Source organism: Rhinolophus sinicus, chromosome 4, assembly GCF_057876585.1.
Source record: "Rhinolophus sinicus isolate RSI-liver-muscle chromosome 4, RSI-T2T, whole genome shotgun sequence".
In the NCBI taxonomy this organism is placed as follows: Eukaryota; Metazoa; Chordata; class Mammalia; order Chiroptera; family Rhinolophidae; genus Rhinolophus; species Rhinolophus sinicus.
The window spans coordinates 20007877-20035600 of NC_142504.1; the positions used below are offsets into that span (position 1 = coordinate 20007877).

The window sequence follows — 27724 nt, forward strand, 5'->3', positions numbered from 1 at the left end:
TTATGCCCTGATAATGTAAGTGTTCTGAGCACGTATAAGGTAGGCAAGGCTAATCTATAACCTTCAGTAGATTAGTTATAGCAAATGCATTTTCAATTTACAATATTTTCAACCTACGATGTGTTTATCGTGATGTAACCCCACTGTAAATCTGTACTTAGAGAACTCTGCTAACCTATTTGGGCTTATCAAATTGGTTGCTACTGGAATTTGAAGTGGACAATAGTTCATTGTGCAGACTGTCCTATGTACTTCAGGCCATTAAGCATCGCTGGGCCCCACCCATTAAATGCCAGGTGGACACCCCAGTTGTAACAACCAAAAATGTCCTAACAAGTTTTCACCTAGTTCTTTAGTAGAGAAGTATTGCCCCCCAATTTAGAACCATCGAGGAAAACCCTTGAACATGAACCAATATTAATGCTACCCTCAAGTGTAGATTTGAACTGCTCAGGGTCACAAAGTCACTGTTCCAAGGTCTACCTAGGATTCGATAGAGTAGCTACTATTTTATCCACATGTGGTTATTTAAACGTAAATGCAGATTAATTAAAACAAAAGCAAATATTCAGTTTCTCAGTTGAACTAGCCATATTCCAGTGGCTGAATAGCCACATATGAACAATAGTGATAGAATATTTCCATCATCTCAGAAGGTCCCATTGGACAATGCTAGTCAAAAGCACATAGAGGGGAACTGCTTCCAAACCCTCAGTACTCATGCAGGTTCATCCACAGTCAACCAATTAGCATTATAATAGAATGTGTGAAAAGAGTTGGTTACTGCTGCATGGAATTTGAAGTTGATGGACCAGTTAAATCCATGGACTGAGCAAAACTAGCAAAAATACAGGTAGGCCAATCCCATAATACAATTACGACATTCTTTTAGAGATTTCACGTTTTACAAAAATTCTGTTCATGAAAAGATTTCACTAAATTACTAAATATTTTCTGTTTGACAGGTAAAATGAGATGTTTCATAACACCTATTTTTGAAGAAATTTACTCAGCCTATAATCATGAGTCAATGAAAAATTCTACATTTCTTGTGCCTGAGAAGGTAAGAGCAATATGCTGCCCTCCACGTTTTTCATTGATTTAACTCAAATGTGGCACGTTTAGAAACCTTATGTCCAAAACTACTTCAAAAATTCTTTAAAGAATTTGGCAAACACGTTTCAGAAACTTAGAAAGAACATCTTAAGTACTATTTGGTTAGAACACAGTTTCCAAATAAAGTTTCAGAACTTGGCATCACTTCACTCTTTTCTTCTTTAAATCAGTTTTCTGGAAACATACGTAATATTTCTGACTCAAAGAATATGACAGCCAAGAAATTCAATTATTCCAAATCCATAAATCACAGGTTGTCAGTTAGTCATAGCAGAGGAAACCATTTCAGAAATTGCTTGGAAATGTAGATGCCTAGTAAAATTATACAGAAGAATTTTTTTTCACTCTTTTTGCCAGCAATACTCTTTTTACTGAATACAAGTCTTTTACCAGGTATGTATTTCCCAATAAATATATTAGAAAAAGTCAAACCCTAGATCTAAAAGAAAAAAGTTATTTCAATATTTAGCAGTTTAATATTATTTACATCAACTAACTATAGGCAGAAGCCTTCCTTTAATTGGAAACCTTTAAGAATTAGGATTCAACTTTACTTTCCTTCACATCACCTACTAAGTATTGATTTCAAAGTTTTTTCTTCACTGATATCCAAAGACTCTAATTCTTTGCCACACAATACATTGCAAGCCCTACCCCAAAAGTCAAATTGTATTGTATTACTGAAAATTGCCAGAGAGACTCTAGAACTTGGCTGAAGCTTCATAGGAAAAGCTAAAATATTTTCAAATTTTCATGAAATCCTTATGTAATCTCAAGGAATCAGGACTCATGGCCGCTCCTTGCTATTAATCAATCAGGATATTGGCCCCCACCTTACTCACTAGGACAGAGGTGCTCCTCCAATGTTATTCCAAGATATCCTGAAGGAGGGCTAGAAGAAATACCTTGGGCCCACCAAGGTCACTGCACAGGGGAAAAAAAAAGAAGCTACATACTTCTTTGTGGCTGGCTTTACCAGCCGACACTATCCCTCACTCTGTCCCTCCTTATAAATGAGTAAAGAGGTAGCACTCAACCTTATCATATAAACATACTCTAAAGGCCCCACACTGTCTAGATATCCACTGCCCTCATTACATCCAAAAAGTCTTTTGAGATTTGAGCTTCTCTGTCTTTTCTGTATTCTAAGTATAGTAATACTTTTATATCAATCTCTGAGAACAAAATAAAATTTTGAAAGGGTCCTCTGTAATGAAACTACTATTGGAGAGAATGTCAAGTTTCCAAGTGATGATAGAGTTGAGTAGTGGTAATTTCAGCCTGTTGCTACCTATCAGCAAAAAGGATGGCAGTACAGCAGGTAAAAGATAACCAATTATTAAATGCTACTATAATGCACATTGTCTATGAATGTGAATATTCCTTTATTATATTAATATATTTATTTAATATGAAATACTGAAAAAGTAGAAAGACATCGATATTTCAGCTAAAAGGTGAAGTCAGTTCTGGCTGTCGCCATGAGTCTTGAAGCCATTCAACCATACCATGCAACTTGTATACACTTGGGTCCAAAAACTAAACTACAACTCCATCTCATATGAACCACTCCCCTTTCCTTGTTCTGCTTCTTCTGATTTCAGATCCAAATTTCTGATTCTGTGGTCAAGCCTTGATTTCAGTTTCTGGCCCCTGCACTTGAACTTGAGACTTTATCTTTCTAGTTGTAAAGCTTTGATCACCACACCCATTCACTTCACTCTAGTCATTCAGGATTCATTAACAGGAATCCCTACTCCACATCAGCCCGTGAAATCCAGCCTTGGTCACCGAGCCAGAAACATCTAGTGACAGAAGCAGCTTCAACAATATTAGTCACCTGGCAAACAGGCATGTGCTCAAATTGGAAACAGGAACTCAAAGAAAGGATCTCAGCTAACTAAAGAGAAAACTTGAACTAACGACGTACCCTGAATGTAAAAAAGGTTGGTAAATCTAAAAGGACAAGCAGGAAGCTGTCAGTTACAAACTGGGGCAAGACAGTTTTTTTATCCTGGGCTTCATAATAAGGGGATTGGGTCAGTAAGCTAGAGAGAAAACTAATTTTGTCATGAGCAAAATTCTTCTTTTATATGTCAGGTACGTTTATTTCTTGTAGTACTTGTGTTTTTGTTTGTTTGTTTGTGTTTTTGTTTTTGAAATTCTGTTAGCCTACTCATCTGCACAAATGAACATCAAAGGCAGAGTTTTTATTCAAGCAGAGCTAACACTGTCAGTATCACTCAAAAGCCAATCTGGTACACGACAGCAGAAATCACAACACCAAATGTCAAGGGAAAGTGAGACACAGAGCGATAGAGTTGCTTTCATTAGTCATAGGTCCTCCTCACCTAAAAATGTTCGTTTCAGTATGAATTTTGGAGTTCCAGATTTTTATGATAAATGTGGCTTTCATGTAGGGTCTTCCCTTGTAAAGTTCTGCGTGCTGGTGCATTCTGGGAAAGTCCACTTTGCCACTGGATAAAGATGCATTCATTACTATAATAATTCCCAGAGCACGGAAGTATTAAGAACACCCTGTGGACTCTTACGAGCGAGTCTAGAACATGACCCATTAATATACATTTTGTTTAATGACTTGAGAGTAAATTATATAGCAAAATGCACCATATCTACCTTCTATTTTTTATCTATTTTCCACCCTCAAACTTTCTATAGCATGTTCTTTGGAATATATTTAATGGCACGGATCTATGAGTTCACACCCTCACAAACTCTGCAGCCAGCAGGTGGTTTATTAAACTATAGCTTTAAAATAATATTCAAAAATTAAAAAAGGAAACTCTTTCCTATTTTTGTTCTGTAGTGAGCTAAAGACAGATGGAAGTAAATGAGAATTTTCACAGGCACCCCTGAAAGCACCACAGTTAATTTTATTGGCCAAATTCCGTGGGTTTTAAAACCTTGAAAGATGGGTATTGAAACTCCATTGCAGCAAGGTCTAATTGGGAAGGAAATGGGGTCTTGGAAGAAATACTGATCTTTGTTTTCATAAAAGGACAGAAAATGATATAAAGATGGCATTATAACCTCAGAAAGTAGCCCCATCCACTTTTGATACCATCCTTACCCCTTCCCAACCATCATATATGCTCATATTACACATGCACATACACAAACGCACACCCCAATTAATGTTATTATTTAAGATAATCCTTTTTAACTAAAATCTTTCACCCAAAAGGGCTATGATGTTGCCTTCTTGATAGATATCTAGACAGATACTTGCGTCCTCATGTAGAGCTAAAAAATTGGTATGCATTTTATCTAAATCTATATTTTAAAGTTCAGGTTCTATCTATCTATCTATCTATCTATCTATCTATCTATCTATCTATCTATCTATCTATCTGGAGAGAGAGAGAATTCTAACACACACATTCTTAGGTAATATTCGGAACATCTAAACAATGGCCAGGAGATAAAATCCAAACATAAAGATCAGGGTGTTTCAACATTATTACATCTAGTTACTACAAAGTGAGAAAGACACAAATAATCACATATGTAGAGAGAGTGAGAATACAATGATTAACATGTTTTTTGCTCTTATTATTACCCTCATAAGCACCTAATGTGATTTACAAGTAATCCATTTATTAAGACTGTGTAAAAGCTACTTCTGCATTATGGACAAGAAGAGAGTTTGCCTCTAGACTGAAGAATTGAATAAACACGACCATGGGAACTGGTAGTTTATGTGTTGGAGAAATTCTGCATGAATAAAAAAAATTTCAAATAGTAAGATAATTGAGGCAAAGTAGTGTTAGGATAAAATTACCACATAGATTAAACAATTCTTCTGTACTTTTTCTTAAATGAAAATGTGGCCTGAGTGCAATTTGTTGTTAATTTCAAATGGTCGGGCCTCTTATTTCAGCAACAGAAGAATTGCAGGAGCATGCAGCTATGCCTAAAAGAGAATGGAACATGCGTGTACTAATACAAATAACACATATTTGATAGAGAATTGTTTTCTTTCCTGAAGATTGTTCTATACTCCTTGGAAATAATCATGTTTTAACTTAGTTTTAAGTTTTCTCATTAGTTACATTCCTATGCAAAATTTACCATAATGTTATACCTTTCAGTGTAATCCAAAGGAGAACACAAAGTGAAATTCTTCATTCGGTATGAGAAATGTGTGATAATTAAGAAATGGCATTCTATCTTTCCGAGTCTATAGAAGTTGTATACTATTTTATGTTCCTTATTTTGCGAAATTTACTGTGTTGGCACACCGAACCATATGAAAGAAATAATCAAATACATTATTAATGATCAGTGCATTTACATCAGTTATGCCTGAATAAAAACAATCAATTCAGAGATTCTCTCCTCTAAGTCAAGCTTCTTTAGAGGCACTGGTTCTCAAACTTCAGCAGGTATTATAATCACCGAGAGGGCTTGGTAAAACAGACTGCGAGGCTCCATCCCTAGAGTTCTGATTCAGTGCGCCTGATCTGGGGCCTGAGAATTTTCATTTCTAACCACTTTCCAGGTGACGCTCATGCTGCTGGTTCCAGCAGTATGACCTGACTTCGAGAACCACCAAGAAAACATAAACTCATGAAAGAAGCTGGGTCTTAACTTACAGGAAGACACATTTAAATCCTTTCATTTCTATGTATTTGTAGCAACAGCACAGCTTGCAGAATATTGAACTCTATTCTGTTCAATAAAATATTAAAAGAATGTGCTGTTATTTTTTTATTCATTGCAAGCGTGGTGTACATCATCGATTTGTTCAATCTAATAAGAAAATAGAAAGGGCTATCAATGTCAAAAATTGATCCCAAGTCTTCTTTTGAAGGACTGAGGTACAAAAAAGCCGACCACATAGCTGCCTTGATTTTTGCCATTCCTGCAGTACTTAGGGCTAAGGCGAAGCTTTACAAATTGAAAGCTCACGCTTGCCATCTGCCGACATATCTGTGAATTACAAGTGGTCTGCATCAACCAATAGCTGGTGAATCTATATTGTGTTCCGATTTTTGTTTGCTTTTGTTTCTTCATTTCCAAAACCCATTAGGCAAATTTTAAACATGTATTTTCCCCAGCAGCAGTGTATTTTACAATTATTAAACTACTGAAAGAAAACTACTATTTCCCAAACTAACATTTATTTCAAACAAGTGGTTTGTATTGAATCGACTTTAATTCTTCCTACTGACAACCGAAATTGCATATTTGTTTCTCAGAATATCTAGTTCGTACCTAAAATGAATTTTATCAATAAAACGTTTTAAGAGGAAAGCTTTAATTTGTTTTAAGCTGAATCAAATGTTTATGTATATAGATTGCTTATAATGGCAGTGCATTGAAGAGGAGGTGATAATAATCATTCTAATGACTCCAAAACAAAAGAATCATTCCCAGAGGTGAGGCCAAGGCATTCTCCAGTTTTTATTCAGTCTCTTATCCAAATTTTCCTCTTAAGGCCAGGGCTCTACCTTGCTCTTCATCCAAGAAGGTCATATGCTCCTGCTCCCAAATTCAGCTTTAAAGACTTAATTAGGCTGAAGCAAACATATTATAACTGAAGTGTGGATTGTGGACCCAAAAAGATATTAAGTATTTAATGTAGGCTAATCACTGTGCCTAGTATCGAACTGTCATTATCTCTTTAATCCTCACAACTTAATACCATCATACCTCTACTGTATAGATTAGGAAATTGAAGTTTAAAAAGACTAGGCAAGTTGTCCAAGGTGACAGTGTGGATGACATCCAGACAACCTGACTCTAGCACCTGGCTCCTATCAGACATGTCATATTGCCTGAATTATTTTCTGCAAGACTGCCCACCCTCTTACTTTGGCCAAAAACGGTGCTTTTTTGAAATGTTCCCACGTCTGCTGAAACGGTAGTATTTAGGGTTTCCAGGTGGGAATTCCCGCCCGTTCTCAGAAATTTTTTTTGCTTTCCCCTTCCTGAATCCCGAGAAAAGTTGGTTGGGAAATCGGGAAAATTGGCTCCTTGAACCCAGGTGGTTGGTAGTATCGGCCGTCACTTTGTGGAAACGATTCATCGTGGAGAACAGAAAACAGTTTATATCTCGGGATTTGGGAACGGGAAAGCGAAAAGAATTCCTGAGAAGGGGCGGGAATTCCCGCCTGGAAACCCTAGTAGTATTTACCAGTTTGAGCTGATTTCCACTGTAACACTTTTTAGACAGAGGCTAAGTTAAATAAGTCACCCATTTTCCTGACTGTTGTAATTTCTTCCTTTATCAGCTTTGGTTCTGTGTACAGGAAACATGATGATTTTTGGTGATTCTCAGCATGAGCTGTGGAATAATTCATGCCTGGTTTAGATTTCTTGATTGATGAACACCTGTGTCCTCTTGTGCACGTCATACATTCATTCATTCACTCAAGAAATATGTGCTAGGCACTAGGCTTGTGGCTGCTAACAATACAGATGGGGTTGCCAGCATCACGGGGCTGACATCTTCAAATTTTCCCTAGAACCTAGTCTCCTCATCTGTAAATATGTATAATAAATATAAGAAATAATAAGTGCATATAATAAGTACATATGAAGATTCTGTGTTGGTGATTTGTATAAAGCAGGTTTGTATTAAAGCTTAGCTAAGATGATGACGATCATGGTAATTGTTACAAGGTTGATGAAAGCGCCACTCATTCTGCCAATTTAATAAAATCAACTCATAAGGGTCATGAAACCCTCCCTGCTAGTAGTATTATTATTACTCTTTATCCAGAGGGACTTCCAATACCCCATCTGGTGTATGACACAAGTATCCTCTGATGCTCTCTCAGGCAAAGTACTTGAGATCAGAAGCATTCCATGAACTGGATTGCTTTTGTATAAGTTCCAGAATTTAGGCAAGAGGTGGTGGGTGTGCATACACTTGTGTGCTTCCCCTCTCCCTCAGAAAACTGCACAGCCGCCAAGAAAGAAAGCCCACTCTAACCTGCTGGAAGATGAGATACATGGAGTCACATCTGACCACAGGTGAGCCCAGTCCAAACTTGTACCCACAGAATTATGAACAAAATTAGTAGTTATTTAAAGCCACTAAATATGGGGGTGGTTTGTTGGGCAGCAAATGTCAACTGATGCAATGTCATTTTTTACCTGGAATGCCTTTATATGAAACTCTTTTCTTTAAGCCTTTACACATAGCTCAAACTTTCTAATTTCATCCCTTCATTAAAGTCTACCCTGATAATTTTAGCTTTAAAGAAAAAAGAAAGAAATGTACCTAATATCACACATCTAGTAAGTGACAGAGTCAGGATTCAGACTCAAACAATGCCACTTTAGCACTCAGAATCTTCACCTGGCACTACATTAAACTGTCTAAAAATAGAGGGTTTCTTGTAACAACCAAACTCTTCAACAACAGGGATTCTTTTGCTCATTAAGTTTCTGATTGGTTTTGTTTGTTTTTTTAGTATAAAACAATACACACTCATTACAATAATATATGAAAATTTGAATGAGTAAAAAAAAAGCCACACTCAAGAAATACATAATATTAATACATGGTATTTATACGTAGATTCTTGACCCACACTCAAGAAATACATAATATTAATACATGGTATTTACACGTAGATTCTTTTCTAATCATATGTGTGCATATTTCCTATAAAAATTGGAGCACCTGGCACAAAGTACTTTATAATTTATTTCAGAAAAGCACAACTTATTGTATATTTAGATTGTTACAGAGATTCTTTGCTGGGAGAGGGAGAGGGAGAAGGCCAAAAGTGGATCAAGGACCATGGGTAGCGGCTAGCGAATAATGTGAAGTGTGATGAATGAAACTACTGGGGGCAGGTCATAAAAAGTACGGTGGACCTGTAATTTAAGAGCCTTATTAAGGAGTCTGTATTATGCTGAAGAAAATGGGGCACCTAGGTGGGCTTTGAAGGGCAAGTCATGGTCATATTTGTGTGTTCAGAGAAAATCTGGCTGCTCTAGTGTCCTCTTGACCATTGGGCTAAGCTTCCACATGCAGTCTCATAGTTTTGGAAGCGAGGATGGAGAGAAGTGTCCGAAGCGATCGGTGTTTTGGCTTTGGCCCCATAGGCCTTGGGGCTGATTTGTTGTTTGGGGTACAAAAGAGGCCCGAGTATGACAGCTGGACTGAGCTATTCGGAGAGTGGCGGTACAGCTTTCGGAATCAGTGATTACAGAGCGAGAAAAGAAGACGCGCTGAAGAGAGATGATGAGTTCGTTTTCACATGTGTTGCATTTGAAGCATTTGGGCTGCTTTTTAGGATCGGGTTCCCTGCAGAAAACATATCCCTTACATACTTTTTAAATTTATCATCGTCAAGTCCAAGCTTGTAGACTCTACCAAACCACCTTACTATTGGCAATGATCAAAGTGTTACCCTTAGTAAATCTACATACTACATCCAATGAGGACATTAGCAAAAACACAGGTTTGCCCGCCCTTAAGAGACTAGGTGGTTGTAGATCTTCGAGCATATTTCACACGGAACCACAGGCTCCCAGCTCTGGGAGTCGTCCAAGTGCGACAAAGCGGTTGCCCCCTGCTGGTCAGAGTTGCATAATGCGGCGCGAGCGGAGAGATTTCCTAGGGGCGTGGTCGCTGGCGGTGACGTATAAAGGGCGAGCCCGGAAATGGGCGGTTATGCTCGCGTCAGTCGCGTGCGCCGCGGGAAACCTGACAAGCCGCATGGCTGCAGGTTGTTCTGAGGCTCCGCGGCCGAAGGCGGCCTCCGAGGGGCTGGTGGTGGGGCCGGCCGGCGCCCTGCCCTGCCTGGAGCTGCCGACATACGCGGCTGCTTGTGCACTGGTGCAGAGCCGCTACTCCTGCCTGGTGGTGGGGCCGCACCGAAGGCACATCGCACTGTCGCCACGCTACCTTCACCGGAAACGCACCGGTATCCGCGAACAGCTCGATGCGGAGCTCCTGCGCTATTCTGAAAGGTACCAGGCTTTGAGCCATTTTCTTCAGCTAGCGGGCAACGCCACAACGTAGGTGCGGGAGCGGGCCGCAGGTGGACGTGCTGATGGCGCAGGAGAAAAGGGGCGCGTGGGAAAGGTCGCACCGGCCACCCTGAGCTGAGTCCCGAGGCGTCCTGGACTCGTGATGCTCTCGAAAGGCCAGTACCTCCCTGGACGAGAAAGAAAACGTAAAGGTGACTTGGCGGAGGGGGGTGGAGAAGCTCGCTCGACAACCCTCGTGTAAGGGTGCGCATAGGCCAGGGGTCTGGAGACCCGTTAAACCCAGGTCTGTAACTTGCTCATTTGACAATGAAAATTGGGAATGAAGTACTTCAGTAGATTCTCTCTCGTTCAATAGAAAATGGCACAGGAAGCATTAGTACAATTTTTGTTTGTAAACCGTGAAGGACGATTTTTGTTATTTTTTTGTTTTGGCCCTGGTACTTGCTCAGGGATGAGAGAAATACTATTAGTTTTATTTTGTTTTGTTTTTAAGAACAGACAGTTTGTTTCGTCTGACTGGCCTGCCTATTGCTCTTGAGGATGAAAAAAACCTGGTGCTTTTAAATTGAGATATTCAAGAGTCCTTGAAAAGTCTGCGAATTACAAGGGTAGAGGGTTAGGGAGACAGGGCAGATAGATGTACCTTAATGCTCCTCTAGACTACTTGGTTCAAAGGCTAGGGATTCGTTGTTACCCTCCAGGAATTTCATGAGTCCCCAGGACATTGCAGGAATTTCCTATCCAATTTCCTTAAGCAAAGTATACAAAGCTTCCATCACTTTCTCAAGATCCTGAAACCTACACAAGTTAAGAATTCAAACAGAATGTTCAACTTCCTCCAAGCACCAACGCACACTTGTTGTGTGTCTGTGTTGTATACTAGGGACTTTGGGTATGAAAACAAAGAAAAAACAAGATCTGTACCTGAAGGAACTTTAAGCTCTAGTAGAGCTATGAATGTAAGCCAAATCCAATAAAGTGTTAAAATTCATCATAAATCTAAATTATAACACGAGAAGGAGTGGTGAATTTAATCTTAGAACCTTTGAGAACAACTTGATAGGAGGAGGGTACTTGGAGATGGTAACATTCCAGGCAAAAAGGGTGGCCTAAACAAATGGAGAGTAGATGTGAAATAGAATGCTTTGACCAAAGAGTTTTAACAGGTGGATAAGGTTTTTGTCAGAAGAAAGACAATGGGTGCAGTTGGAGAGCAGTGGGGAGTGGATTAAAGACCTGATGGGGGACAACTCAAAGGATGGCCATTTTGCTCTTCCCTTCCTGCCTTTGCCCGGTTTTGCTTTTCTGTTTTGTTTTGTTTTCCTTAAGCTGGGTTAGCACAATACCCTCTGACTCTGAAACTTGGCATACTCTTGAGAGAGTAGTACATATCCCTGATCTCTGTGACATAATCAGATCTGCAGTTTAAGAAACTAAGCTGCAAATCTGATTATGATTTGGAAGAATTCAATGATGGTTTAAGGAGGGTGAGCTAGTAGATAGGAGACCAATTAAGAAAGTGTTATAATTGCCCACGAGAAAAATGATTAGAGAGGAAAAATTCGAGAGGTTTAAGGATATACGAGGTGCTCATAAAGTCTGGAAACATAGGCAGTTTGTATTTTACAACTTTCTGTAACCAGTTAATGCCTCCACTGACAGGTTAGAGCAGGGGTGTCCAAACTTTTTTCAGCGGTTTTCACCAAGGGCCATATGCAGTAAAATACACAAACAGCCGGGCCACTCACTCGAGGTGAAGTACGTATTGCCTCACCTGGTTTATTTAAGTAAACTAAATATATTTTTGGAATTTGCTGCGGGCCAATTAACAGTGGATCGCGGGCTGCAGTTTGGACACCCCTGGGTTAGAGGAAAGTCACCACAGTGTCTCCAATAGGAGGGGGCCATTACAGCAGCGAGACTAGGACTGATTGAATGATAGTTTCTATAACTGAATTAGGCAGTGTGGCCAAGCTGAGCAGCTTGCACTCTGAACAGATCTGGACTCTCCCTACCCCCACACTTGTGGGGTGTGCTAAAGACCCGTTAATCAGTGCAAATCTAGCACCACACATTGAGCTGTGCATTACCAATGAGGCACAAAACATTGAACATAGCAGGAATTATAATCTCAATCAACTGTTTATCATGTGTAGTTGTTTATGTTTGCAGACTGGGGCCACCCTGTAGAATCAAGAGTTCTTGCTTCTCTTTGTTTTAGAAATGAGGAAAAGGGAGAAATTGGTAATGGCTCCTGTATCAGTGTCTGGGTTATCTCAACAGCATTCCCTATTTGACAGACTTCACCTTTTTTAAAGATAACCTATTTCGATTTTGAAAAGCCTGCTTAAAGTAAGTAGTTTTCTAAAATCACATTATAGCTTTGGACTAAATTATGTCTTTGAGAGGCCATCAAGAAAAAAAGCAAGTCTTCTCTTGTATATGACAGCTCTTAAGTTTTTGGAAGGTGGTAAATATGTTCCCTCCCACTAGTTCTATAGAAGCTTTAAACGTGCAATCTAAGCATCTCTTAAACTTGATTTAATTGTTCTCTAAATATCTTAAGTGAGGCTACCATCCTGACCTAAAACCTACTTAGGATGGTTTCCGAAAAACAAAAAAGGGGAAAGGTATGTAGTGTTGAGGTGTTTGTAAATCTGATGACTTTTGATATGTTTTATGCTGTGAGTTGCTTTTCCCAGGGTCTGATGTATTTACACAAATCCTTTTAGGCTTAGGCTCTGGTCACATTCCCTAGTCAGCAGTTCTAAACCCTACAGAATCCAATACCTCCCTCTTATAAATTAGTTGGCAGTTCTATCTTTACTATGGTGAAAACACTTTTTGCTGAAAGGAAACTTAAAGATGATACGATCTATGTACACAATTGCACAAAAATATCTGTGTAGTGCTCTAATCCAATATAGTAAAATGCTCGAGCTTGACTAGGTGGGAAGACTAAAGTAGTTAGATGCCTCCTGCACCTGTACCTAGAATCCTTGTGAATGTGTCAGTTACAAATGTGGATTGATGCGGGGCTTTTGAGTTCACACCTCAGATAACAGTGTCTCTGATGGTGAACTGCTTTTCTGAAATCATGGGGAATTCTTGGTAAAGTTCCACTCAAAACAATCTATCCTTGAATTTACATATTAGCCACATTCCTGGAAAATTTAATGCATATTAAAACCATGCATAAATGACTATGTTAATATTTTGTTGTTGTTTTCTTAAGTTAGATTCTATGCCCAGATATTTATAAATACTTATTCAAAAGTACTGTAGAATTAGAGACATTTCTTCATTGTATAGGACTGTCCTCCACATGACAGAGTGCCTCCCATCCCTGCCCTTGGCCAGTGATTGTGACAACCCTGATTAGTACCACAAATCCCCAAAGAGCCCCTAGGGCACAGCAGTACTCCCCGCAGTTGAGGCGCACTCTTTAATAGTTGATTAGGGGAAACAAAGTTTTGATTTTGTTTTTCTAGTATGGTAGTTATTCTCCCCCACCCCCACACCCCCTTCTTGCTCTCTGCGTTTTCTGTGCCCCTAATATCATCTTATGATGTATAGTTCCTGCCTAGGAAAGCCACAGCAGAAATTAATAGCACAAAAGACTGCTTTCCAGAGTACGTCTCTGAGTTTATGGATTGCCTAATTTGGTGGTTATTAAAGTTCCTTTCCAGTGTCTTGTGGGTGTTAGAGATAAATTCTTTCTTTTATTCTATGTGAATTGTTGTAGAAATTTAATTGAGTTCAACAAAAATGTTCTCCGCTCTCAAGGGCCTTAGCATCTTGTGTGGAATCCAAACATACAGAAGGTGCCAAAAAAAAAAAATGTAGACACATTTTAAGAAAGGAAAAAACTATTAAAATTGTAATACTCAATATATACCAATAACAAAAGATGACTGCAAGTCATGTGTATACATTTTTTTGGCAGCCTAGTTAGTATTCAGATAGATTCAGTGAAATGAGACTAGAGACACACTGTGCATGGAGTCCTGTGGGAATAGGAGCGATTGATTGGTTTCAGCCTTGCCTGATGGAGGGCGTCAGAGACGTTTTCTGGAACAAGTAATGGGTGTGGGAGTGAAGCCCCCAGGTCTGTCTCCCTAGTAGTTACAATTCCTTAAGAACTTGAAAATGACATTTTTGCAATAGTAGTTCCCCCCAATCCTGACTGTCAAACGTGTAAAGTGTCAAAATCAGTTCTCCATAAATTATATAGTTGTATTTCTTAACATTTCCATTTATTATCATCAGTTGCAGTTTGGGATTTTTCTCTATTAAGTCATTGGCTTCAGCTTTGCTGGATGCCTCCTAATACAGAAATTCGGTAATGGTGGATAATACCAGAATTGCTTTAATTCAGTCATACTCACAGAGATAGATAGGCAAGATATTTTTCTTGCCAAGTCCTATTTTTGTCTCTTGTTCTAGAATGACTAGAATCCGGATGAGGAGCAAATACTGAAGAAGGGTCAACATTTTTGCTCATGAATAACTGGATATTTCTGGGTACCTGTCTTAAATAACGATTTTAAACTTAACCAATATATGGAAACCCTTTGGTGACATTAGACTACCGAAGTTATTACAGACTAGGCACATGCCGCAGTGTTTGGGGCACGGGTGGTTATATTTAGGAGAGGTATACTTTTTGGACTCAGAATATCTAATCAGTATGACAATGCATAGTGTAAAAGAGGATTAAAGACACCATTTTTTCTTCCTTTCTTTCCTTTTTTTTTACAGCCTATTAGGTGTTCCCATTGCATATGATAACATCAAAGTAGTGGGTGAACTGGGAGATATTTATGATGATCAAGGACATATTCATCTTAACATTGAAGCAGATTTCGTTATTTTCTCCCCTGAACCAGGGCAAAAGCTTGTGGTATGTATATCTTTTTTTCCCCTAGTCTTCTATGTGTAGTTATATAATTATGTAACTTGGAAAAATTTAAGAGAGTATACATACACCTTGGACTCAGATGGATTGTTATCGTGGGTAACTGAAAATTGTTTTAAAAGAAAAGTTATTTTGCATCAGCTCAACCTAGGTAATTTTTTAAACTATCCTCCTAAAACTCACACACGTGTACAGAGTATGTGTCCATCCAGTTTGTTCTTTTCTTTCTATAGCACCAGAATAATCTTAAGGTGTAAAAACTCAATTTTTATTATTTTATAATTTCTCAATTATTCATAGATACAACTTCTTTATAAGGGATTCAAACTATAGCAGTATATAAACAGGAATTCAAATTCAAATGGTTGTGGGACCTGGCAGGTAATGAACATGAATGAAGGATGAGGGTTCAGGGTACCTATACTGTGCCGTGAGAATAAAGGCCCTGTGGGGAAGGTCTTTTAGTATTTCAGGAGAAGCTGGAAATGCAGAAATAGATGTGACATCGGCTGAACTGTATCCCTTTATCTTCTTCACTTGCCGCCTTCTCCCACCAGCAGTTCTGTGTATGTGTATGTTCATATGTGTATATGTATTCATATGTGTATATATTTTTTCTTTAAAAATATTTATAGGAATTGCTTACTCTCAGAGATAATAAATGTTGACTACCCCTTGATATTATTATTAAAAATATAGGTCAGATTTCAGTATGACAAAACTCTACAGGACATTTCTAATTAAAAACATTTTTTTCGACATCAATTAAACTGGTGGAAATAGTATTCTTGGCCTGCCAAACTGGGATCCTATAATTCATACTGTTAAAGTTGCAGTTGTACTTTAAAATTCCAGTCCTTGAATACATTTGGCCAGTTTTTTTCCAATTTTTATTTTTAACAAAATAATATGATATAATTTACACACAATAAAATGCATAGATCGTAGTATGGAGTTCAATGAGTTTTGGCAAGGTCATGTACCATTCTGTCTCCTTAGACATTACGCTTGTGCCCTTTCCTGGTGATCTCTCTCTCTCTCTCTCTCTCTCTCTCTCTCTCTCTCTCTCTCTCTCCCCCCCCCCTCCCCCTCTCCCTTCCTCTCCCTCCTAGGTATAACCACTGTTCTAATTTCATTTATCATATATTAGTTTTGCTTATTCTGTAATTCCATATTAGTGGAATGTTTCGTTACACACTATGATCTGACTTCTTTTGCTCAACATATTTTTGAGTTTCCTCCGTGCCATTGTTGCATGTACTGGTGGTTCCTTTTTGTTGCTCATGGTATCCAATTATATGAATACATCACAATTTGATTATCTGTTTCTTGATGGTCATTTGGGTTGTCAGTCGAGCTATTAAGAATAAAGCTGTTGTGAAATATACATTTTCATTTCTTCTAAGTAAAAAACTAGAAGCAGTATTGATAGATCATGGGTAGATATGTGTTTAACTTCACAAAAAGCTGCTAGACCAACTTCCCATTCAGCACTTCCAGTTGCTATGCATCCTTGTCAACATTTACTGTTGTCAGTCTCTTAATTTTATAGGTGAACATATAATAGCTTCTCATTATGGCTTTTGCCCATTTTTAATTGGGTTTTTGTATTGTTGTTATTGAGATGTAGTAGTTCTTTTTATAGTCTTACTACAAATCCTTTTTAGATAAATATACAGAGGGTGCCAAAAAAATGTACATACACATTTTAAGAAAGGAAAACTGTATTAAAATTGTAATAATATATACCAATAACAAAAGATGAATACAAGTCATGTTTGACTTCTGCAATTACAAGAGGTGCTCAAAGTGGTTACCATCAGCGTCCAGACACTTCTGATTACGGTGAACTACTGCTTGAGCAACGATGACCAAAGTGTCCACTTGTATACATGTTTTTGGCATCCCTGGTATTGTAAATATTTTCTCTTAGTCTATTGCTTGTCTTTTAACTTTTAATGTTATCATTTGATAAACCGAAACTTTTAATTTTGATGAGGTACAATTTATCATATTATAGTTTTATGGTTATTGCTTTCTGGATCCTATCTAAGAAACTGACCTACCTTTAGGTTGTGAAAATATTCTTCTATATGCTTCTAGGATTTTTGTAGTTTTAGCTTTTCCATTTAGGTCTGTGATCAAGTTTCAATTTTTTGTGTATAGTGTGATGTAGGCCCTTGAGATCCATTTCCTTTTCCATTAGCTATTCAGTTGTTACAGACCCATATATTGAAAAGACTTTCCTTTCCCCATTGAATATTTTTTTTAATTGATAGATTCTATGTTTTATAGCAGTTTTAGATTTATAGAAAATTGAGTGGAAAACAGAGTGTTTTCATATACCTTTCCTCACTCCCCTCCCAACACACCACAAACATGCTCTTTCTCCTATTATTGACATCACCTGTGGTTCATTTGTTACAATCGTTTAGCCAATAAAGTCTGTAATTTACATTAGAGTTCACTCTTTGTGTTTAGGTTTTGACAAATGTATAATGACATGTATCCATCATTAAAGTATCCTATAGAGTAATTGGTCACGGCCCTAAAAATCCTCTGTGCTCCATCTATTCATCCCTCCTTCCCTTCCCTTGAAACCTTGGCACTACTGATATTTTTACTGTCTCCATAGTTTTGCCTTTGTCAGAATGTCAGATAGTTGGACTCATACAGTGTGTAGCCTTCTTTTTTTTTTTTTCCAGATTGGCTTCTTTCACTTACCAGTATGCATTTAAGATTCCTCCATGTCTTTTCATGGCTTGATAGCTCATTTCTTTTTATTGCTGAATAATACTCCCATTATACAGATATACCACAGTTTATTCAGACCATTCAGAAGGTACCGTTGTGAACACCAGTCTCCTGATAATGACAGATAGGAAGTTTTATTGTCATATGTATAAAGGTGACTGACATTAAATAGCATTATATACATGTTAATATTTATATTTCTGTAATTCACAATACATGATTTAAAAAAAAAATTTCAGGTTTTCATTCATATACCTTATCTATATTGACACCTAGGAGAAGAATAGAAAACTAAGGGGTTTTCTTCTTTTTTTTTTTTTTTTTTTGCAAATTTACATTTTAAGCATAGCACATACTTTTAGTTTTAAAGCTTGTAATAATGTTTTTGTGATTTAGTCAAAGTAGCCATGCTCAAGATATAAAGAGTAAGCTATCTTCTAATAGGACTGCTTACATCATGCTATATGTAATCATTAAAGAATGCTCTTTAAGCTTTGAAATTCAGACTGTTTATAGAAATACAATGTGGATACTAGTTATTAAAAGCATATGCTTCCTGCCTTGAGGTCTTTTCACATGTAGGTCATATCAAAGAGTAATTTCTGCTTGGTTTCAATATGGTTATAGAGTGTTCTACTCCCCATGGACTCTTGCAATGGAAGCTAAGGTGAGTTTTTTGGAGGGTAAAGGGGAGGGTGCTTATTTATCCAGTTAGGCAATTGATATACAATTACTTATTTAATAAGGTTGAGCTTTCTAAAAACTCTACAGTGTTCTAAATAGATGTTTCAGTGTAACATGTGGAAAGTTTTAATTCAGGAAAACGTTTTCCATATTGAATTATACCACTATTTTGATGTTTTCTCTTTGAAGATCATTTTGAAGCTTATAAAGTTTGATTCACCTTTTAATTCTTTGGATCTCTTCCTGATGTTATATTCTTTTCTTTTTTTCTTCTCAGGGTACAGTTAATAAAATGTCTTCCAGCCACATTGGCTGTTTAGTACATGGGTGTTTTAATGCCTCCATCCCTAAACCTGAGCAGATGCCAATTGAGCAGTGGCAGACCCTGGAGATAAACGTGGGTGATGAACTAGAATTTGAAGTATTTCGTTTAGACTCGGATGCTGCTGGAGTATTCTGCATTCGAGGGAAACTAAATATCACTAGGTCAGTTCCTAATCACATTATTATCATTTTGGTATTAATTGTTTCTATTTAATTCTAAATTTAGAGAACATAAATCCCTCTTAAAAAATAATTTTGTTTATTTAATGTTCATGCTTTCAAACCATAAAGTCAATGTAAACAGGAATCCTATGTGCTATGACAATGCATTAAATGTTCTAAAGCTGTACATCTGGCTAACTGGTCTGTATTTTAATAACTCGGTTTTGCTGAGTACTTTCTGGTTTGTTGTTAATTTTTTAAATAGTTGATCCCTGAGCTTGATACTACTAAAAGCTTAATCATATTGCATAACTCTTAGCCTGCTTTTATTTTTACACAGTTGAAACAAAAATTGTTTGTTTTAATATTTGTCATTATGCCAGCTAGATAATGTAATTTCCCTATTTTTCTATATTGAAATTCTTATAAGAATTACTCTGACCTTGAGCTTGTCTCCATCGGAACCAACTTTAAAGTGGGAAAGAAAAAAGAGTCTTGAAATACTGCTGGTGTTTATCATTTTTCTAGAGCCTGCCTTAATAAGTAAAAACAATATGGGCTAAAGTTCCAGAGCAGCTCTCTAGTAGAACTTTCTGTGAGGATAGAAATGTGCTGTACGTGTGTAGTTCCGTAGCCTAGCTATGGAGCCCTTGAAATGTGACTAGTGTGACTGAGGAACTGAATTTTTAAAGTTATCACATTGAAGTTACTTCAATTTAAATTGTTATATGTGTTAGTGCTACTGTACAGGACTGTGCAGTTCTGGGAAGAAGGCTATTTCATTGATCCTTGTTTTTATTTTCTTAGTAGAAACTAATTCACAACAGTGAAGTAATACTGCTTCAGCATAGGTTAAGAAGAATGGTGAACTTTTATTTGAAACAAGGATTGAGATAGTAGTCAGGAAACTCCATTATATGATAGCTTCCAGAAGTACATTTTCTCTCTATCCTATGTCAGTGATGAGGCTAATAAGCTTGGGTATTTGTGATGCTTAATGCTCAGTGACCAAATTTTCTGAACAAAACCAAAATTTAAAAGCCATGTTTTGACACCCTTTTTATGTCAGATTTACGTGTGAAAACAGTCTGGGAGAAATACTTTGGAAACTAATTTTAACATTTCCAAGACATTTCAATGGGCTGTGTAATAATAGGAAAGAATATTTGAAATTTATACCATACTTATATATCTCATACTGCTGTCATTATTTAGAAATTCTTAGCATTTTGGGATAATCTTGATTTCATTTTGTTCTTTTAATTTTGCTTATTGCTCTGTAAATTTTTTAAACTGTTAATTTATAGTTTACAAACCAAGTGCTCTGCAGTTTCTGAAGAAGTAACAGAAACTGGCACCAAAGAAGCTGTTGAAAAACCTCCCAAGAAGAAGAAGAAAAAGAAGAAAGACTCAGAGCCGTATGATGAAGTGGAAGGTGGCATCACAGACCTAGCAGATTGTGCAGACGTCACCATGAAGGAAGAGACAGACCTGCAGATTAATAATAATGTGAACGGCCTCTGGGAGGAGGAGCCAAAGAAGAAGAAGAAGAAGAAGAAGAAGCAGGAAGCTCAGGAAGCTAAGGACCCGGACCCTATTGTCCAAGACAGTAACTCCAGTGGTTACCAAAGTGACCATAAAAAGAAAAAAAAGAAAAGAAAGCACAGTGAGGAGACTGACTTTACCCCACTCTTGGAACACTCACCTAAAAAGAAAAGGAAAAAGTAATTTTCTTTAGTGTAGTGTAAATACGACTCAGTTTTTAAAAGATTGTTTTATACACAGTAGATGAATAAATGTTTGAATGATATGAAAATGCTTGTGTGTTCCAGTAGTTTTCAAAACAGGAAACATTTGTTTAGGAGTTGAGTTTTTGGTGCCAAAATTGCAAAACTGATAATTAATTTGGGAAATGCCATTATTATGAAAGTACCATTTTACTGTCTACAGAATGAAAAGGTAAGAGCTGCTCTCACTTTCAACTCTTTAATTCTTTCAGTTTTTACATTCTAAATAAAATTATTTCCATAATTTCAAGACTAGCAAAAGGATATTATAATGCCATGTTATATCATTAAAGCATGAGTTATAGGCCATTTTGTTTGACTTTTTTTTAAAATTTGAGGCATTTACCCGTTTCAGATTTTCCTTCATTGTGGCTCCTATGGTATTTCTGTTGTTTAACTTAAAATGGCTTGCCAAAGGAGTTTCCGAAGCTTCCAGACCTGTTAGGAAACATGTCACTCCTGATTGTGTGGTAGGAAAAGATATTTCTTGTTCTTTCCTTCCAGGAGCCTGTGTGGTGCGTTCTTTTCTCACTAAGTCTAAGAGCTTGTAGTATGGAGAGGACTGTTCTGCTTTTGTTGAAGGAGGAGGATCTGATGAAGGACAGGATAAATGTGATTCTGATTAGTGGGGAATTTCCCAATTACGTTTTAATAATTGGGTTAGGCTACTAGAAATGGTTCTGAAGAGAAAACAGCTGTTGACTGCTTTCACTGAGAAAATGTGGAATATGCCTTAACTATTAGAAAACTCTGAGTAATGCAATGATAAACTGGTGCAGGCTGATGATCAATGCATGGCAGTATTCACTTACTTAACTGGTATTTGAGCATCTACTGTGAGAAACACGTTCTGCTAAGGTCCAGGGATATAATGGCAGACAAAGTAGACATAGTTCCTTCCCTCGTGGAATGGCATAGGAGAAACATGCACACGCACACACACAATATAAGTAAAAACGTGCAGAAAATTAGTAATTGTGTTAAGTACTACAAAGAAAAAGAAAATTGTCCACTCACTGTTAGTTTTGTAAATGGATGAATGGTTGAATTGAACACATGGCAGAGCCATTTCTGTAGTATCAGAAATAGTACTGATATCACACTTTTATTTTTGTGAAGGCATAAATTTTGCTAGTAGTATATCTTGATCCAGAGCTATAATGATAGAATATAGAGTTTGCAATGTTTGTCTACAAGTATATGTGACAGAAAACGGAAAGGTGCAGGCTAATATCTTTCTGTACAATTTAGTTTCATGTGGATTTTGAGCCTGTGACATTTGGCTAGTCCAAGTTGAGGTGTGATGTCAGTATAAAATACACCCGATTTTGGAGATCCACAAAGAATGTAAAATATCTCAATTTATATATTGGTAAAATTATATTTTTTGCATAGTGGGTGAAATGAAAAGTTAGAATTCATCTTTTTTCAATTTGTGTTACTAAAAGATTAAAAATTACACATGAGGCTCACTTTATCTTTTGGATAGCACGGGTTTAAAGGAAGGATGAACAGAAAAAGGTTATATAGCTTTAAGAAAGGTTATTGTAATATAGCTTTAAAATAAGCTATATTTTCAGGGTTTAATATAGTGGCATACCCAGAAAATGTTTTATAAAATCTTCCCTAAACATTTTAAATTTGAATACATGTTATAATCATGTCTGACTTAATATAGAAAATTAATTTTTAGTGAAACGATTCTCTCTAATTAAATACCAAGGAAGTTGTCAAATTTATGCTATGTGTGGAAAAGTACATTGTGGCTTAGCAAAATAAACAAATTCCCACATGTTTAAATAATTTTCATCTTTGAAGAAAAACGCATGCTGAATTTGAAACTAGATTTATTCATGCTTTTTCACAAGGTGCGTAGCTTTGAAAAAGCAGGTCTTGTCACTTGCCTTGTCTAAAATGCAGTGACCTTGTGTTGTTTTCATCTGATACAAAACCTATGATGATGATATCCTCCATATATTCTTCAAAACATTTGTCACGTGCTATACTAACCTAGTTTTTATCTTTTTATCTCAGAATTTACTCATTAAAATCCTCTAGCCGAGGGGCAGCCTGATGGCTCAGTTGGTTAGAGCACGAGCTCTGAACAACAGGGTTGCTGGTTTGATTCCCACATGGGCCAGTGAGCTGCACCCTCCACAACTAGATTGAAGATAACAAGCTGCCGCTGAGCTACCAGTGGGGCAGCTGGATGGCTAAGTTGGTTAGAGCGCAAGCTCTCAACAAGGTTGACGGTTCAATTCCCACATGGGATGGTGGGCTGCACCCCCCGCAACTAGAATGAAAACAGCGACTGGACTTGGAGCTGAGTGGCGTCCTCCACAACTAGATTGAAGAACAATGACTTGACTTGGAGCTGATGGGTCCTGGAAAAACACACTGTTCCCCAATATTCCCCAATAAAAATAAAGTCCCATAAGCTATTTTCACTTATAAATAAATAAATAAATACAAATAAAATCCTCTAGCCGAGCCTAGACTGCTTGCCCTCTAATTCCTATCATTCAACTTTGCAAGGCACCTCATTAATCATTTGACATAAATAGATGATGAAATAGAAATAGATGATGAAACGGTTTCTACTCTCAAAGCACTTACAAATTGATCTGTGAGCTACACAACAAAGTGTAAGTCAATGATAAGTTCCAAAGGCATGAACCAAGTGTAGAAACAGTTACAAGTAATGCCATTTTTGCAGATCAGGGCAGATGTTACTGTTTGAGCTGGTTGCTGGATGAGCAGCATTTTGACCCATAGAGAAGGGAAGGAGGTGTGGTATTCCAGGGGGAGTGCCTAGCAGAGGCCTGAGACATCCAATGCAGAAAACCATCTCAGGCACTACATTCTATAGTTTTTTCACACTAAAGGGGGTAAATGTGCTTGCTTTGTAATGTTTTTAGTTTTGTTTTTTTGTTTGTTTTTTGCTTGTAGCACTCTTGTAGCATTATTGTTTCAAACTGTTCACCTGTTTATAGAGCATGTCTGTCTATCAGTATGTCATGACCAAATAAGATTCCTGAGGGCTGGGATTATGTCTTAACTATGTCTACACTGTTTAGCAGTGGTTCCTTTGAACAGTGAAAGCATCAGTGGATACTTTTAAGTTGATAAAGTGAAGAGCATGGTTTCAACTGGTATCCCTTTACCTCTGATGGGATGTTCTTAACATTTTCATACATTTTTTTCAATAATTGGATTAAGTGCTTTGCCTATATGCATGTATGATGTGATTTTCAATTATTTTTATCCCATCGGTTTGTCTGTCAACTTAGAAAAGGTGCAAATGGTGGAAATGGAGTCTCAACTTGCTTATACATTGACCACAATGATCTTTTTGGACATATTTCTTCCAAAAAGAAGACATTTTGCATTACAAAATTAATATGTATTCATTTTTTTAAAAAGTTTAGAATACAACAGTATGCCCTACCCTCCTAGTCATTGATCTACCTCCCCAACACTCCTCCACTCCCCGTGCACACACCCATGTAGCAATTCTACATCCGGAAAATTACTGTTGTTAATTTCATGTATAGTTTTAGTTTTGTTTTTAAATGGATTTTAAAATATTTTAAAATACAAATGCAAACTCTTACTCTTTGAACCTACTTTCATTTGACATAGACTACTTTCTATATGAATATATAAAGGTATTTCTATATTTGTCTAGAATTTCAATGTATAGATAATTTAATTTTCTAATGGTGAATATTTAGATTGTTTATATTTTCCCTCTTAAACATTGAGCACACGTTGTAGACATCCTTATTTGAATGATAAGTCCTAGAAGTGCAATTGCTGTATGAAAGGGAATAAGTAATTTTACTTTTTCACATAGATTGTGAAATTGTCTTCCAGGAAAGTTGTACCAATTTACAATCCTATCAGCAATGTGTGGTTGGCCACGTTTCCAACATGGAGATTTATCAGTCATTTTTATTTTTGACAATCTGATAGACAATCTAAAAGGTTATATTCTGTAATTTATATTTGGTTTTTAGTGAGCTTGAATCACTTTTTTATGTTTATTGACTGCATTTTTTCTTGAGAATTTCTCTTAATGTTTTTTGATTATTTTTCTGGGAAGTTTTCCCATTTACTTTATTTTAAAGAACTCTACATATCAAAGATCATAATGCTTTTCTTCTTACTGTTCAGACAATGTATTTAAATTTTTAATCCATCTGGAATTGGTACATAGTTAGATACAGGATGTATTTTTTTTCCCAAAATTGATGTTCATATGTCCCCAAACTATTTTCTAGTTAATGTATATTTTCTCTATAGATCTGAAGACCTATCTTAGCTTACACTACATTTCACATACTATAAATGGTTCTGTTTCTCTTCTTACGTACTTATGTATTCTGGTACAGGAACACACTGTTTATTACCCTAATGTGGTAGTCGGAATTCTTAGATGGCCCCTAAGGTTTCCCACCCCAATTCTCATAACTGAAGATGATGAATTTTACCTCCATGATACATTTATAGTATAATTGTGACATATGGCAAAGTTGGCTTTAATATAGATAAATGATCTGGGTGGACTAAACTTAATCACACGAGCCCTTTAAAGTCAGAATTTTCTTCAGTTGGTGGCAGAAGTGAGAGAGATTTGAAGCATGAGAAGGATTTGATTGGAGGGAGAGTCTCCCTTAACTGAAGATGATGTGTCAAGGGTCTGAGTAACGGAGACTTACCCTGGCCAATAGGAAAAGAGGGGCCTCAATCCTATGTCCAACAATGAACTGAATTCTGACAATGATCTTGGGAGCAGATTTCCCCCTAGATGTTCTAAATGAGAATTCAGCCAGCTGACACCTTGATTTCAGTCTGGTAAAATCTTGAGCAGAGAATCCACCTACACCTGCTCGACTTCTCCCCGACAGAACTACTGAATGGTGGTGGTTGGAAGCTGGTAAGTTTGTGGTAATTTGTTAAATAGCCATAGAAAACTGATATGCATAGCTTTAAGGTAAATCTTGACATTTGGTTGAACTATCCTTTATTCACTTTCAGAATTGTATTGGCTCAGCTCTTACCTATAGTCTTCTGGGTATACTTAAAAATCAATTTTGTCAAGCTAGTAAAAAGCTTTTTTGGGATTTTGATAGAATTGCTCTATATTGAGAGGTACTTTAGGGGCAATTGAGTTCTGTATCGTACTTAGTTTTCCTAGCCAATAAACATGTTAGGTCTTCATTTATTCAAGTCTATTACATACTCCAGTAGCACTAAATTTTTCTCTATTTAAAGGAAAATTTTTCTCTATCTTAATTTTGTTATCAGGAATTTTATACTATTTCTTGCTTTTGTTAATGGGATTTTAAAATATTACATTTTTAACTAGTAATTGACATATAAGAAAGTAATTGATTTTTTAATTTTTTACTTAAGTATAGTTGGTATATAACATGTTGGTTATATTAGTTTCAGGTGTATAATATTGTGATTCGACATTTCTGTACCTTACAATGTGATCACCCCCCTAATTCTAGTAATCACCTGTCAATCACTTTGCAAACCTATCACAATATTTTATATACTAACCTATGTAGCCAGATAGGCCGAAGTTTTGTGTATTTTATTGACCTTAATCCACCACTGGTTTTATTTACAGATTTGCCAATTTTTGTTTTGTTCCTTAATTCCTACTCTTCACTAAATGCTATATTTTGGTTTACATTTTCTCTCCTTGGTTTCTTAAGTTAAATTCTTAGATCCCATTTAATTTCAAGCTTTCTCACTTATTAGCGGAAGCATTTGACCCTAAAATCTTTCTCTGAATTCCATCTTGTATGTATCCTGCAGGATACATATGTAGTGTTCACATTGTTTCTAATGTCTAAATATCTCTGAATTATTCGATCCAAGATTTATTTAGAAATTTAGAAGGGTTAAAATTTTAAGAGGTTCTGTTGTTACTGATGATGGTGTTTATTGCTATCTTTTAATTGTTAGTTTCTTTCTGTTTTGTGCATGATGATCTTCAAAGGTACATTCTGATTTCTACTTTGGAAATTGAGATTTTCTTTGGGGCCCAGTCTATGGTCAGTTTGTATAAATATTCTTTAGGCACTTGAAAATAATATTTATGGTTTTTTTTAAAACATAAAAACCACTTTTTGTACAGCATTAGGAATAGAGACTGGAAATGTAATGGCTGTGTGCGATGTCAGAGGGGTAGTAGATGGGGGAGGGGGGTTATCACTGTGTGAGGGATATAAATGATAAATATCTAACTATTACATTATTTTGTACACCTGAAACTAATAAAAAATAAAAAACAAAAATGAATAGTTTTAATATACTGTACAGTGAGAAGAAAAGTGAAAAATAATGGATAACTCTGTACATGATCTGCCTTTTTGGCATTTCTCCTGAGTAATTCATGGAAAGTTCAAGAAATGTTCAACTCAGTATGGCACTGACTCTCTTTACTAAAAGCAAAGCTGTTCAGATATTTCATCTAACCTCTCTTCTCATTCAAACCTCTGCCTTGCCAGCAGTCAATAACTGTGGCATTGTTCTTTTCTTCTACTTCTTTCAAATAAATATTTAGTACACTAGATCACCTTAAAACTCAGTTGTCTTTCGTCAGACATTAGACTGATAAACCTGTTCCCATTTATTCACATTAGCTTGATTACTTGTCCTGAATTTAAAAATTTTTAGTAAGGCAAAAATTTAGTAAGTTATAAAATTGAAATAATTAAGAATAAAAGAGTGCACAACCAGGATTTCAATGGCAAATAAGCTGAGTCTGAATAGTTGTAGGTAATTAGTTCCACATTTCCTGGACATAATTAGAAAATGCTCTTGTAGTTATTGACTCAAGGAAAAACCAGGACAAATAAAATACCTTGCCAATTCTTGTCTTAGTAAAAAGTTGGAAATACAAGGTAATAGAACCATTAAAGAGGACCATACTTTAGAATTTAAAATTAGACAGTATTAGTAAATAAAATGACCTAGAAATTTA

At 36.6% G+C, this 27724-nt stretch overlaps 2 protein-coding genes across 2 annotated transcripts in view; both read left to right on the plus strand.

Moving 5' to 3' along the window:
* Positions 1-1080, plus strand: part of TMEM196 (transmembrane protein 196) — a 63720-nt gene extending 62640 nt beyond the window's left edge. Inside the window, exon 6 of the transcript XR_002137017.3 lies at positions 966-1080. The gene's annotated coding sequence lies outside the window, so the exon portion shown is untranslated. The remainder of the gene's footprint in view (positions 1-965) is intronic.
* An 8540-nt stretch (positions 1081-9620) lies between these two features.
* POLR1F (RNA polymerase I subunit F) lies at positions 9621-24570 on the plus strand. Its single transcript, XM_019727379.3, has 4 exons — positions 9621-10071; positions 14854-14995; positions 18726-18934; positions 20242-24570. Exons 1-4 carry the CDS (start codon positions 9692-9694, stop codon positions 20660-20662), a joined length of 1152 nt encoding a protein of 383 aa, XP_019582938.3. The 5' UTR covers positions 9621-9691; the 3' UTR covers positions 20663-24570.
* Positions 24571-27724: the final 3154 nt, after the last annotated feature.

Bases quoted from the DNA above. Each gene is read 5' to 3' on its own strand.
- POLR1F (XM_019727379.3), top strand. From the start codon at position 9,692: ATGCGGCGCGAGCGGAGAGATTTCCTAGGGGCGTGGTCGCTGGCGGTG. The intron at 10,072-14,853 runs GTACCAGGCTTT...TTTTTTTTACAG, and splicing joins CTCCTGCGCTATTCTGAAAG to CCTATTAGGTGTTCCCATTG. The intron at 14,996-18,725 runs GTATGTATATCT...TTTTCTTCTCAG, and splicing joins AACCAGGGCAAAAGCTTGTG to GGTACAGTTAATAAAATGTC.